Here is a 15,199-nt window from a genome sequence, read left to right on the forward strand (position 1 = left end):
AGAGAGCGAGAAGATTAATTATTATACCATACATAATATTTAAGATATTTAGAGGGAAATCAGAAAGCACAAGAGAGAAAAGGTGACAACAGCTTTCTGCTCAGCTGGAGCTGGTTTTGGAAGAAATAGAGTCTATGAATTTGTATGAGTTTGTACAGCGAGTGCACTGATTAATGTATACAGAGACACAGCACAATAATAACCAACACCTGTATTCTTCAGATGTGTTGTAATCGTGCTTCGCCTCTAAAACCCCAGGGCGTGAAATTTAACTCCCAAGTCAAATACAGTCGACAGATAAAAGTGATGAGCGCTGGAAGATGGATGAGGTAGAAAACAAGAATCATCTCCAGGGGGCGGCCATTTCCCTCTAACAGTAAATGAAAATGCAATTTAAGAAAGCTGCTGAAGGGGCATTTTTTACAGAGCTAGGTAGTCTGTCATCCAGGAGCTGACAGTTTTCTGCTTTAGGAAAAATGTTGGTGGCTGCCCTCCTATGGGGCGTAACGTGACAGTGCATCACTGGGAGCACAATGCAAAATGCCAGAACGCCCTGAACAAGCAAAATGGACAGAGTCAGAAATTTTGGTTTTGAATTAATGGAAATCTCAACTGTGTAATTCTTCAGCACTGTTATAATATATAAAATGTGGTGGTGTATATTTTCAAATCAGAGAGGATGCATTTTGCAGCATTGCACTTACAACCAAGAGAAAGTAATTGAGAAGCATTACCTGGTGAGAGAGGAGAGAGAGTAGAGAGTTCCATGGAAACACTGGCGTCAATTTACTGGGACATCACCTTGCAGAAAAGAAAATAATTGAACTGCTTCTGTGTCTGAACAATTTGAGAATTTTGTTTTTTCACTCACATCCCAAAGATACAAAGATTTCTTACTGTGGGAAAAGACATGCACATATTTGGTAGATATTGTTAACAAAAGAAAAGATTTATTGTATTGCAGGCTGCTTCCTTTTGAACAACCTCAACCATCTGAAGAAAAAATATCTCCTCTACTTACATTCATCTGGTGTTCCAAACAAGTCCACAGAAAGCTTGGCTAGAATTAAACAAAGTCGGGGCTGGGGCATGCAGTGTGACGCTGAAGCGTTCTTCTGCATCAGCTGGAACACATGCCATCCTGCAACATATTAGCTTCAATTGGAATCTCCCTGATCCTGGTCTACAGCAGCCGAGGAGCTGACCTTCCGAAGATTTGAGCCAAAGTTGGTTAAAATTCCTCTTTTGGATTCCACCTGCAGTCGGACTCGGATGAAGACTCCAGCTCTTGAACGTTCTCTTTTATTCCTTGGGTAGCTCTTGAATGGAAGGAATGTGCGCTGAGCTCTTGCGGCTCCATTGCTGTTTAGGCTTCGTTTTTCGTGACCCATTTGGACAACTGGTGTTACAAGGACTCGTCAGGAGTTAAAGAAGGACTTCTGCAACCAAGATGTGGTTCCAGCAGTGTTGAATGAATGTTTTTCCACTAGAAATGCCATCTCCTATCTCCTTCCATTTGTCAGTCATCCACTCACTGTACTAATCAAGGCCTGACTGTTTGAGATTTGAGAGCACTTTGAGGCTTCATGTAGCTTCCCTCATAGTTCAACCAGCTGTGAAGCAGAGCCCAGAATCTACCAATTGAGGGACCAACTGAAAGATGAGGACTTTCCATTTCACGGTTTTTTGACACTTTATTAGGACTAGGGCACTGCCTAAGACTATTCCTGGAGAGACAGTTTCCCCAGCAGCGGCTGTCCTGACCTGAACTATTGGTATCAAAGGGAATTCAGAGCTTGTACCAACCACTTGATTTTGTTTCTCAACAACTGTTTTTTCTTGCCAGGGTGGGTGAGGTTAGACGGGGAGATCAAATCACTTACAAGATGAGTTCTTCATTGTCTTTCAAAGCCTCCTGGTTGGCGATCTTCAGATGTCTCTTTTTTTGGCAGATTCAAAACTAAGAACAAAACAGGACCATTATCTTTGCTTTCAGCACCTGCGTTTCTCCTTGGTCTGAGCTACGGCTTCTTTTATGTTTTGGGGACCACCAAGATGGAACGATTTCCCTTTTTAGTGGCTTTTGAAAGCGCTCCTTGAGCAGTTGCTCTGTGTCCAGCCACTTGTCCGTTCCTGTCCTCCTCATTTTTCTGTTATAGCGCATTTAAAGTCTCGCAAGCAGAACGTTTTCCAGCCTGAAATACCTTTTGGGAAGTTCATTCTTCGGATTGTCACTTTCAAGTGTTGGAGCCACTACAAGCTGCCTCAGTTGGACTTGTAGAACTTGGTAGCCACAGGGACATTAACAAGCAGCACTGGCTTCAGACAGAGTGTCAGCATTCGGACACTTTTATCAAGCAATGGGCTCTTTTAAAACATCTTCGTTTGGTTGGTCAAGATAAGACGTTCTCTCACCAGACTCCACGTTTTCAATTCGCTCCTAAATCTTGATCATTAAATACAGTGTCCATTTCCTTTGGCCAGCTTTGTTCATGTTTCCATTCTCAAGGGTTGATGCCAGTTTTATCATGTTGGTTTCACCTTTACTTCCTCTATTCCTTTTGCAAGCATTTGCTGTGTTTTTTTTCCAAGGCTAACACTGATTTTCAAGTTTGCTTTTCCGTTGACCTCCCTGGACTTCCTCAAGCAAAGAGTTGAGCCTTCTGCTTCTCCTGGTGCTCCTTCATGAGAGGGGTTCCGGTCCTCGCTGCTAGGATAGCTCTCAATTTGTACTCTTGAACTTTCTTTTCTGATCTCCAGTCTGGTCTTTGGACTGGTTTCTTTCCATTTGAACTGAACCAGAAAAAGAGGCTTCGGCAAGTCTAGCAGGCCTTGCCTTTCTCTGACCTTCGTGTTATTTACTTTTTTCTCTTGTCAAGTTTTCTTTTTGCTCAGTACTTTCTGACTTTGCCTGCAGCTTGCTGCTGCAAAATCACTGTCAACTGCCGCTATGTTGTAATCGTGCAGCCTTTTCTTTGGACTTTCTTTCCGAGTTTGGCTTGTTGTCGATATCAAGACACAGAGGAACCCTGCATCTTGCCCTTTATTTTTTGTCACGCCATGGCAAGTGTTCAAACTCTTCCCCATGTTTTTGTCTAATATTTCATTTGTCCTCCACGATTCCCATCTGTTCTGCTTCTTAAAATGTCACTGCTGGTGTCATTAACTTCTTCTGTTAGTTGTTGCTCTTCCTCAAGTCGCCTTTACATTTTTAAATTCTTCAGAGCCTGTTTTTCTTGTTTTTTCTAGTTGTTGATCGCCTTCTTGACAAAGCATTGAGCGGAAGAGAAGGTGTTCCCTGCACCCTCTTCTCCTCGTGTTTGTAGACCAGCTCCGAACACCTGCTTCTTCAAGGGCTTTAGCACGATCATCTCTCTTAGGATTCAAGCGAACACATTAGTTAACATGAATCCTAAGAGAGATGATCGTGCTAAAGCCCTTGAGATGAGGCAGGTGTATCTGAAGCTGTCTACAACGGAGGAGAGAAGAGGGTGCAGGAACACCTCTCTTCCGCTCAATGCCTCGTTTGTCGAGCAGATCCAACCTGAACAGAAAACAGGGCTTTGAAGGATAAATGATAAGCGAACTTTGGGGAGGAAGACCGAACAAACTAACAGAAGAAAGTTTTAGATGACAAGCTAGTGGACTTTATCTTATGTTTAGGAGATGCAGAACAGATGGAAGTCAGTGGAGGAAAAGTGTATTTATGCAGCTAGAATCCATTGGGGAAGAGTTGAACACTTGGCGTTCAGAAAGTGACAAAACAAATTAAAGGCGAACAGTATGTAGGCTTTCTTCGATAGTTCTCGATATTGAACAACAGCAACCGGAAAGAAAGTCAAAGAGAATGAGCTTACGACTTACTCTCAGCAGGTTGACAGTGAGATTTGCAGTTATTATTTTTGAGGCAAAGTCAGAAGTACTTGAAGCGCAAAAAAAACTGACAAGGAGAAAGGTAAAAACACAAGGTTCCAGAGAAAGGCAGGCCTGCTAAGACTGCCGAAAGCCTCTTTTTCTGGTTCAGTTCAAAATGGAGAAACGAGTCCAAAGACCAGACTTGGAGATCAGGAAAGAAGTTCAAGTACAAATTGAGAGAGTATCCTACCGCTATGCCGAGACCAGGAAAGCCGCTTCTCATGAGGAGCACAGGAGAAGCAGACATTTCAACTCTTTGCTGGTGGAGAGGAGATAGAGGAGGTGCGGAGGGAGAACAAACTTTGCACAAATCAGTGTAGCTGAACAAAACAAGCAATGCTGCAAAGGAATCAGAGGAGAGTTTAAAGGTGAAAACACTGGAATAAAACTGCATACCTGAGAATGGAAACATGACAAAGGTGGCCAAAAAGAAATGGATGTATTTATGATCAAGATTTAGGAGGAGATTGAAAACGTGGAGTCTTGGTTGAGAGATACGTTTATCAGTGGGGGGGAAGGGGGGCGGGGGGGGGGGGGGGGGGGGGGACCAAAAACGAAAGATGTTAAAGACCTCATGGTGCTGATTTTTGTGCGAATGCCTTGACACTTTCTGTCTGAAGCCAGTGCTTTGTTCTTGGTTTATGTCACGGCTGTGGTACCAAGTTCATCTCACATTAGTCCAACTTGAGGCAGCTGTAGTGAGTCAGAGATACTTGAAAGTGACATATCCGAAGAATGACTTTCCCAAAGTATTCAGCTGGAAACGTCTGCTTTGCGAGACTAAATGCGCATATAACAGGAAAGAGTGAGGAGGACAAGAACGAACAGTGAGCGTGAGCTGGACACAGAGAGCAACTGCTGAGGAGCTTCAAAGGCCACTAAAAGGAATCGTTCCATCTTGGTGGGTCCCAGACATGAAAGAAGCCGTAGCTCGGGGAGAGAAACGCAGGGTGCTGAAAGCAAAGGATAATGGTCCTGTTTGTTCTAGTTTTTGAATCTGCAAAAAAAGAGACATCTGAAATTCGCCAAACCAGGAGGCTTTGAAAGACAATGAAGACTCATCTTTGTATTGATTTGATCTCCCGTCTAACTCACCCACCCTGGCAAGAAAAACAGTTGTTGAGAACAAATCAAGTGGTGGTACAAGCCTCGATCCTGATACCAATAGTTCAGGTCAGGACAGCGCTGCTGAGAAACTGTCTCTCCAGGAATAGTCTTAGCAGTGCCCTCAGTCCTAATAAAGTGTCAAAACGTTGAAATGGAAAGTCCTCATCTTTCCAGTTGTCCCTCAATTTGGGTAGATTCTGGGCTCTGCTTCACAGCTGTTGAACATGAGGAGCTACATGAAGCCTCAAAGTCTCTCAATCTCAAACGATCAGCTTGATTGTACAGTGAGGGATTGCTGACAAATGGAAGGAGATAGGAGATGGCATTTCTAGTGGAAAACATTCATTCAACACTGCTGAACACATTCTTGGTTTTGCAGAGTCCTCTTTAACTCCTGACGGCCTTGTAACACCAGTTTGTTCCAATGGTCCACGAAACGAAGCCTAACAGCAATGGAAGCGCAGAGCTCAGCGCACATTTCCTCCATCAAGAGCTACCCAAGGAATAAGAACCGGCTCAGAGGCTGGGTAGCTTCATCCGAGTCCGACTGCAGTGGATCCAAAGAGGAATTACCAACTTTTGGCTCAAATCTTGTAGGTCAGCTCCTCCGGCTGCTGTGAACCCAGGATCAGGGAGATTTTCCAATGAAGCTAATAGATGTGAGGATGCATGTGTTTCCAGCTGAGCAGAAGAACGTTTCAGCCGTCCACCTGCATGCCCAGCCCGACTTTTGTTAATTCTAGCCAAGCTTCTGTGGACTTGTTTGGAAAACCAGATGAATGTAAGTAGAGAGATATTTTTTCTTCAATTTTAGGTTTTGTTCAAAGGAAGCAGCCTGCATTACAATAAATCTTTTCTTTTGTTAACAATCTTTCCAAATATGTGCATGCTTCTTTTCCCACAGTAAGAATCTTTTGTATCTTTTGGGATGTGAGGAAAAAAAACAAAATCTCTCAAATGTTCAGACACAGAGCAGTTCAATATTTTTTTTCTGCAGGTGATGTCCCAGTTAATGACGCCAGTGTTTTCCATGGAATCATCACAATTTTCAAGCGAAAGTCTCTTTGTCACACCAGGTATGCTCTCAATTACTTTCTCTGGTTGTAAGTGCAAGCTGCACAAATGCATCCTCTGATTTGAAAAATAACACCACATTTAAGGTTTTTAGCAAGTGCTGAAGAAAAATGAGATTTTTCCATTAATTCAAAACAAAATTCTGACTTTTCCATTTGCTTGTTCAGCGTTCTGCATTTGCATTGTGCTCCCAGTGATGCACTGTCACGTTACGCCCCATAGAGGGCAGCCACCACATTTTCCTAAAGCAGAAACTGTCAGCTCCTGGATGACAGACTACCTAGCTCTGTAAAAAAATGGCCCCCTCAGCAGCTTTCTAAATTGCATTTCCATTTACGTTAGAGGAAAGCCGCCTCGGAGATGATTCTTGTTTTCTACCTCATCCATCTTCCAGCGCTCTCACTTTTATCTGTCGACTGTATTTGACTGGGAGTTAAAGTTTCACCGCCCTGGGGTTTAGAAAAGGGAGCAGGATTACACACATCTGAGAATACAGAGTGTTGGTTATTATTGTGCTGTGTGTCTGTATACATAATCAGTGCACTTGCGCTGTAAACTCATACAAATTCATAGACTCTATTCTTCCAAACCAGCCTCAGCTGAGCAGAAGCTGTTGTCACTTCTCTTCTTGTGCTTTCTGATTTCCCTCTAATATCTTAAATATTATGTATGGTATATAATTATCTTCTCGCTCTCTGTGCTGTTCTGGCCGAAAAAGCACCCACTCCCTTCCAATAATGAATAACTGGTTGAATGTAGGTCCCTCCTCGCTGATTGACGGTTTGTTATTGTATTCATACATCAGTGCAAGACATCAGATGTGCAGCCAGTATGTGTCCCTTTATTTTGTATAGTAAATGTTTAATGTTGCATTGCAGCATTTCTTCTTGCTTACCCCACCACCCCTGTATTTTATTAAAGTGCATGACTCATTTGTAATTATGAGTGTTTTCTACTTTTACTTTGTTTTCTCCTCTGTAAGCAAAAGATAGAAATGCAGAAGGAGCTGGTGAGGCTGGAGAAATTGATGGCTCTGGTGTCAGAGGTGCTTCAGGAGAAAGAACGCAGTCCTGCAAAAGAAGTCCCCACAGAAACAAATCAAAGCATCAAAACCACGGGTAAACAGATAACAAGTGTAGGATTTTCTTAGAAATGATTAGTCGACAAGATTAGCTGATGATTATTTTATTATATTACTTAAGCAAAAACAGCAAATTATTCACTGTTTCCAGCCTCTAAAATGTGAATAATTAAAAGCAATTATTGTACCAAAACAATTTATCGACGAATTGAGAAAATGATATGCAGATGAGTTGATAATGGAAATAATCACTAGTTGCAGACCATTTTTTTAATGCTGCAAGACTGAAATATAATGTGACATTAGTGGAATTTAACATGATGTTTACCCATTGTTTGAATTTAACATAAAGCAAAGAATATTCGATTTTTACTTACATTTTACCTTTTTTTTTTTACGATTGTTTTGATTTTAGTTAAACTCAATTGATTAGTTTTGTGCAAGAATTCAAAGGTGACCTAAACGTGATGGTTACTTTGTGTCCCCCGGCCCAGACACCCACAGACCCCTCGTGTGTTCACCAGGATGCAGGCCAGGATGCAGACATGTAAGTAAAGCATGGCATAGTGGACTTTTAGTACTACTAATATAATGAAGGAAAGAATTGTTTACATTTTGAGTTGCTCATAAACAAGAAAATAGTTAGAAGTTAATTAATTAATTAAAAGAACCATTCACACACAATATTTTTCAGCAAGTGAAAGTACAATAGTAAGGTGTGTGTGCTTTAGTTTAGCTTTTGTTGCTTTTAATCTTTGTTGCAGAAAAACTAAAGTGCCTAACTTAAACAGGAGGCGTCATGTTACAACCACAATCAAACTACAAATAAATGCTTCTTTAGCTCCTGTCTAACATGAAGACATGAAAGCTTGCCTCTCAACATGAAGTCTTTGTTTGCGTTATGCAGGAATATGATTAGAGCAGCTGATAATATATAAGCTGAAGGATTCTCACGGATGGACAGTTAGAAACCGGTTTCTATGTGATAACTGTTTTTCATTCCTACAGACAGGACGTTTCCTGAGTTTGTAGTCATCTCTTTGATGATATGATTGATATCATACTTGAAAATGATAGTAAGATTTGTCGAATTGCAACTATCTTTCTGGTCTTATCGTAAGGCATCACTTTTGCTTTTGTGAAATTGTCAGTGGCTACAAAGTACATGTAACTTTAAAGAAATAGTTCAGTAGAATTTAGGGAAAATACTAGAGTTTGATGAGGAAATTGTTAACACTCTCATGTCTTTCCGGAGACGGCTAGCGGAAACCTCAAGAAGACACTGCTCCCAGCCACGAAATAGTCACATAACCCTCAGTAAAACGGCAGATTGTTGCTTTTGCTCTAAGGTTTTTGTCTGGATTAAACAAATGTGTTAATTGGGAAGCGGTTTCTGATAGATGCATTTTGTTACCGCTGCTCAGAGCCAGGCCAGCTGTTTTCCTGTTTTTTCCAGTCCTTGTGCTAAGCTAACTGGCTGCTGACTGTTGTTTCATACTTATTGGTCAGATATTGGAGTGGTATTTTATCTTCTCAGTTAACTCTCTGCCATCGAATTATCGTCCTTTAAGTAACAGAGACAGTTTCCAAACTAAATTAAAAAAGCAGGTGAGTGGACCAGTGACCCTGCAAGACACAGAAAACTTCTCATCAAGCTTTTTTTTTTTTTTTTTCCTCACTAGGTCAGTGAACCAATCAGCTTGCCCGATGTTGCCTCAAGTCGTGTGACAATCCTTAAAGTCAAACTCGATGTCAATAACAAATCTAATTAAATAATATCTGCCTCAGTGCGTCGCATTTCTCTTCTCAGAAGGTTGTATACATTGTTAATACTTTTTAAATTGGCGCTATATTTCAATACAGCCATATTAAGGAGAATAATAACTGGAGCAAGTGGCATTGTAATTGGTCTCTTTCAGTCTGTAACTGATGGGGAAAAGTTAGCGAGTCTCTGTGTGTGTGGTTGCTCGTCTTTTCTCAGAGGGTGATGCATCTCAAGAGGACAGGCGGATAATCTCACTAATGAACCCAGAATCTGCTTATGCTGTGGAAGAATAAAAAAGTCATTTACTGAATGCATCTTTATTGTCATTTAGAGCACTTAGAGGGAAACTTGTGTTGCCACCGTAATTTATCTCCTCCCGCTTGACTACCCACTCACCACACCCCACCCCACCACCTACCCCCACAAACCTCTTGCCTCGCAGGATTCTAAGTGCTGTCCTCGAGGCGATAGGAGGGAAGAAACGGAAAGAGACGGCATATGAAAACACGGAGGAACTTGGCTATACAAGTTCTAAATTAAAAAGCACCTATTCCATGAGCCCAGTGGTGAAATTGGAAAGAATAGCTGGCATTGGAGTATATACAAGTTTTCAATGGGCTGTTATCACCTTGGTACAGGTAATTTAAATGTAGGCGCGCAGCCAGTTGTCGTATTATTTGAGTCTCTGAGTGAAGAAATGAATCCAAAAGACTTCCAATACTTTCACATGAGTCTAAAGTAGCTTGTAATCCACTGATAAAGGACACGAGTAACTGGAATTTGACTTTCTGTCAATATTGAGCTCCACCGACCTCAAACATAATACTGCACAGTGCACATTTACAGTCGCTCAGAGAGTATTTGGACAATGATGTGCTTTTTATTGTTTTGGCTCTGCTCTGGCATATTTGATTTGAAATGAAACAATGACAGTAAATTTAGATTGCTTGTATTCAGCTGTAGGGGAACACAGTCTCCTTATTTTAGGACATTGCAGCAAGATAATCACCATAAACATATAGACAAGACAGCCCTGGATGTTTGTTTTTTAATAGCCCAACAGTGAATCACACTGACCTCAGTCCAACTGTGTTTCACTTGCTTGAAGACCAAACTGAAGGCAGAAAGCCCTGAAACAAGCAAAAAGTACTTTCTGTACACCGAAACTGCAGAAACTGTTGTACAAATGGATGAAATGCTCATCAGGATGCAGACACTTTCAAATTAAAGCTGAGACTCAGCACTTGCACCTATAGTGTGCTGCAGCCACACAACAGGAGAGCGTCACTGTCCTCATACAGTGTACCCTGGAATAACCCTACACTCAAATTAGTAAAGCCAAACCAGATTAGATATATTTGACAGCTGAAATCCCTCACTGTTAAATACCTATACTCTTTTGTTTCTTGGGTCTAGTGGTTGGTTTTATATTGTTCTTTATAATATCCATTGAAAGAAAGAGCATCCTAAAGGATTTGGTTAGGCTCCTCCCATCTCCAGCATGAACAAAAGACAAAGATCAGCACTTAAGAGGCAAAGTTCAACCTGCACATGCAAATACACCAATGATCTGAAATGGATCAAGATAATATATTCAGTATTTGTGATCCTGCATGTCAGCTCAGGAGATCCCTGCAGTCATATTGGCAGTTGATCCACAGTTAACACCATGCTGGTTCTTTTACTTCATTGTTCAATGAAGGTTAATATAATGTCTCTTTTGCAGGAAAGATGTTCCCGATGCGGAGCGAGAGCTCAGCATGAGAGTATTCCGATGGCAGAGGGTCACGCAACCCAGCGTGTCAAAGCATGGCAGTATTAGCAGAGATGGGTAAAGCTACTGGTGTAGTGTTTTTGATTTTGTTTCTCTGCGGAAGCCTAAATGCATTTCTAACAGTCAGTAGTGCATTTAGCAGAGAGAATCACAGTCTGTGTCATTTTTTTTACATAGCTGAATGATTTCACACTTTTTCATTTATGTTTTCTCCAAATATTGCACAGAGAGATATGTTGGAAAACTCTCTGCTGGGGATTGTAGTCTTTTCACTGCTTCCCAGCAAGGTTTGACTTTAGTTGAGAATTTCAACTGTTTTTGTGTGGTCTATGGCGTTCAGCGTTATGTGTCACATAATCAAAAATTGTGTTTGTATGTTTTTAAAAGATAACTGGGTCTGATTCAGATCAAGTCCTGTCCGATGACCTCTCTCTTTATGCTTGTGTGTTTGTTGTCTCTGTCTCTTCAGCAGTGCAGAGCTCCACACACTCAGGGATGAGTGTAAAAGGCACTGAAGCCTCCAAGACACCTAGTTCAAGTTCAGCAGCCAAGGCACTAAAAGATATGTAGTTCAACAGCAGATGGGCAAGAAGACAAAGAAAGCAACACACCCTCAAGAGACAGAAGTAAAGCTAAACTGGTGCTAGTGTCATCTGGATTGGGGCCCCAATGAACAGGTATCGGGTATCATTGAACTTTCTTTATCTAGCACTTTTCCATAACAGGATTACATTAATCAATCAGATGTTTGTTGCGACAGATAATGGTGAACGAAGTTTGCCAAGCGAGTTGGAGCACATGTGGTTTCCCAGGTTGACACCAGAGGTGACCCACATCATAATGCGCATGGTAAGTATGCTCACATACAGGCAGTGTGAGTATGTAAACAGCATTGGTTTCTTTTTAAAGACTTCAGCTGTTTTTTGACTTGAAGAATTGATCCACTGGATTTAATTAATGGTTCAAAATTGGCTTTGATACACAGTAAAAGCAATTAAATTCTGCTTTAAAAGCTCTGCTTTAGACTTTTCTCCGTTCCTCTTTTTAAATTATTTTTCTGAAGCAATAACATTTGCATTTCCACAAAGTACATTTTCTTTCTACATGTACTTCCAGCTTGTTTTTTGCGTGCTTTTGAAACGCTCCTTTAGAGATAAGCTCTGTTTCTTCTCCTCACCCACACACTCACTCCTCCATTCATCCACTTGTTGCTAAATTACTTCTCTCTGATAGATAATTTTTAAATTTACAAAGCTCGCTGTCTCTCAAAGCACCATATAACGTGACTGTTTAAGAAGCCTTTTTTTAATGGAGCTTGTTTCCAGGCAACCAAAAAAATGGGAAGAGGAGGTTGTCTCCGATCTTTGTGGTTAAAGGTTGAAGAAGGAGCAGGAGGGTCACGTTCTAACCTTCTGGCAGAAAATAATTTCAAATCATTTGAAATGTTTGAGGCATCAATAAATTTGCACTTTGAATGTTGCCTGGTACATACAAATGAATGGATAATTACAATATTTCTTGAGGGAAGACTAACCCCTTGATCTTGCTGATCATCCATGATTTGTGTTCTGTGAAGCTTTCATTTTTTGTTAATGATTGTGTTCATTATAAAACTGTTTGGTGCAGTTTAAAAGAACGATTCATTCATTTTGGCTTGTGAAAAATTTCAAAACTCTTTTTTGGCTGCATTCCCCTTAAAAAGAAGTTAATGCCTGCTTGTTGACCTCATGAATTTAATGTTTACGGAATTAACCAATATCAAGATATCACTTGGCTGAAAAGGTAAAGCTGCATATTTAACAAGAAGTATTAGAAAAAGTAAATATAATTTTTGTTGTGTATGTTTTTTTAATTTTTCTCCTATCACATTTAATCATCTTATGACCCCCTCTGATTCATCTCAATGGGGGATCCAGACCACATGTATTGAATCCAAAAAGCTAAATCAATACATTTACGCATTAACATGACTTGATAGTGGCAACCACTTAACCTCATCAAACACAGTACAGGAAGCCTCATTTCCTTTACTCTTAATGTGCACAAATTGTTGCGATATGGCACATGAGGTCCAGTCATAGTCTCACTAACGATGATCCTAATCATCTCCATGTGGACTGTTTTCAAAACAAAATTCAAAAATTTTGATGTCTTGCTTTTGGATTTCCCCCTCTGTGTTAATGTGGAAAGTGACCTGCCCACCAAGGGAAAGAATACAAGAGAGTTAAAGCACAAAACATTAAAGCAAACGTGTTCCAAATCCAGAAATGTAACACAATACCAGAAACACAAACAACTAGGCGAAACGCATGCAAACGGAAATTGCTACATTGAAAGACGCTCGGGGCGAGTGGTGGGCTCAATTTGAAAAGCAGCAGATGTTACAATGTATCTATTTATCAGACTTTGTGTTACTAATACCTAACCCCTTTATTAAGTGTTGATGTTTTTTTTTTTTTTCAGGCGAGAAACGTTTCCAGTTAGATTTTCGAATAATGTGCTCAGTTTATCCCAAATAATGTCTTTGTTGTCTTGTCCTCCCAGATGAACAGCTGGTATGCTTTTGAGCGCACACTTTGGTACTTCCTTGCATTTGCAGGAAGGAAGTGGGTTGGTGAGCTTCCAGTGTTAAGTTCCTGTTACTCACTTTATTGTCGGCTCTTTTCACTGATGAGTTTTAAAAACAATTAGTCCTAAACACAAAACAGCATGAGAGGAGGATCGGCTTAGAATAAATGGAGCGATACATAATACAGTAGCACCAGAATAGTGTTTGTGCGCTGACAATTACGCTCATAAGTTTTTGTTCTTACTTCCTCTCCGCAGGGATTTCAGAGTGCTTCAAACAAAAGAAACTCTTAGATGAGGTATGCTCGCCTTGTGTGCGCCTTGAATTTGCGCGCCGGTGATTTCCTGTTACAATCTCTGTATGTCTTGAATTCGCTGAATTTAATGCTGCATTGATGAATTCTCCATGAGGTTCATCTGTGATACCTCAATAAATTATTTTGTCATCCATTTGCTTTAGCAATCCCTGCCATCCGCTTCTTTGCTATGCAAGTATAATCTATTGCCAAGCTTAGTTTTAAGTACCGCCAATTATTTATTTAAAACTATTTCCCTGTCGGCCAGGCAAACTTTTACCAATTTTTATGCATCATATGGTGTTTGTTAAAAATGGGACCCCATGCAATTATAAAGATGATACTGTCAAACTGAAGAATGTCCAGTGTTGTTGTTGTTGGAGCGTATTTTTACTTTTTAGAATAAATGAAATGAATATGACTATCCGACATTCTTACAATCAGTCCTTGTGTCAAATGAGAGTAAATAATTGCTCCAGCTTATTTTAAAGTCATAGTTGTTCTAAACATTGTGATTGAGATTTCATTGGCCTGATTCATTTTCTTTTGTTGTCCAACAGAGTCCTTCTATGAAGTGAAAGGTGACGTGTGAAATGGACCCAAACCACCAGGGCCCCCAAGAGCGCGTACCAAACTGAAGACAATAGTGAGTCCTTCAGTCCTTTATTGATCTAATGACTCAAAGGTGAAACTTTAAAGTCAGGGATTATCTTACCAGAGGAATTTGGCAGTAGCATTGTATGACTCTTGTCTTTCTCCTGTGGCTAAAATGTTTTATTTTTCTAATTTTTAGACATTAAAAAAAAGAAAGAAATTGTAACTCATATCACAATCGCAAATATCTGCAAAAATAATTCAGCAGTAATGATTGAAAGAAATGTGTTGGGGGTTTTCCAGTTGGCTTCCCTTTTAGGAGACAAAGAAACATTCTTATTTTTTAGAAATTTAAAAAACAATTTACAATCAAGCTAACGTTTATATAACTTTATCTTTAATCTTTTTAAGATTTTTATCTTTATCACAACTTTTCGTGCATTGTACCTTAGCACAATCACATTGAAGTCTGCGAAGCGAGTGTGATCTTCTGGCAATTTGTTCTAGGTAGATTTGAGCTTGTCCTAAGCTCCTTACATCGCAGGCCCTCCCTGGGAGGATGAAAGCAACTTGCCAATCAAGTAAACTTGTAACAGTGTCTGGTTGCGCAGTTCAAATCCCTCATGTTGGCTTGACCACATACAAGTCAGGTCAAAGTGTGGAGGTGGAGGTCTGCAGTTCCTGGCTAGGTTTAATCTGAAGAAATTGGCTGAGGGCTTCAGGCTAAGAAGCATGCAGAAACATAATTTGTTACAGACCAGACTAAGAATAACGAAGCTGTTTTTGTGTAAGACTAACCCATACCATTAGAAAATATTGAAATATGAGACCGTAACTACACAAACAATTTGTCTTTAGTAGGCATGTGAAATGAGCGTGGAGCTTTATTAAGAAACGGACATTAAAAAGTGCAGTTTAATGATATTTTTGTGGGCAATTTTGCCTTATTTAGACAGCACAAGAGAAGAGAGGAAGTAATATAGAGAGTTGAGAGGAATGGACCTGCACCAGTCAGACTCAGACAA

At 40.3% G+C, this 15,199-nt stretch overlaps 1 protein-coding gene across 1 annotated transcript in view; it reads right to left on the reverse strand.

The window, feature by feature from the left end:
* Positions 1-15,199, reverse strand: part of brca1 (BRCA1, DNA repair associated) — a 41,173-nt gene that overhangs the window by 17,060 nt on the left and 8,914 nt on the right. The window contains exon 14 of the mRNA XM_022742325.1: positions 6,843-6,866. Within this exon, the coding sequence (XP_022598046.1) occupies positions 6,843-6,866 (24 nt within the window). The remainder of the gene's footprint in view (positions 1-6,842; positions 6,867-15,199) is intronic.

The sequence above is a fragment of the Seriola dumerili genome, unplaced genomic scaffold, assembly GCF_002260705.1.
Source record: "Seriola dumerili isolate Sdu_G_001 unplaced genomic scaffold, Sdu_1.0 BDQW01000068.1, whole genome shotgun sequence".
NCBI classification, from domain to species: domain Eukaryota; kingdom Metazoa; phylum Chordata; class Actinopteri; order Carangiformes; family Carangidae; genus Seriola; species Seriola dumerili.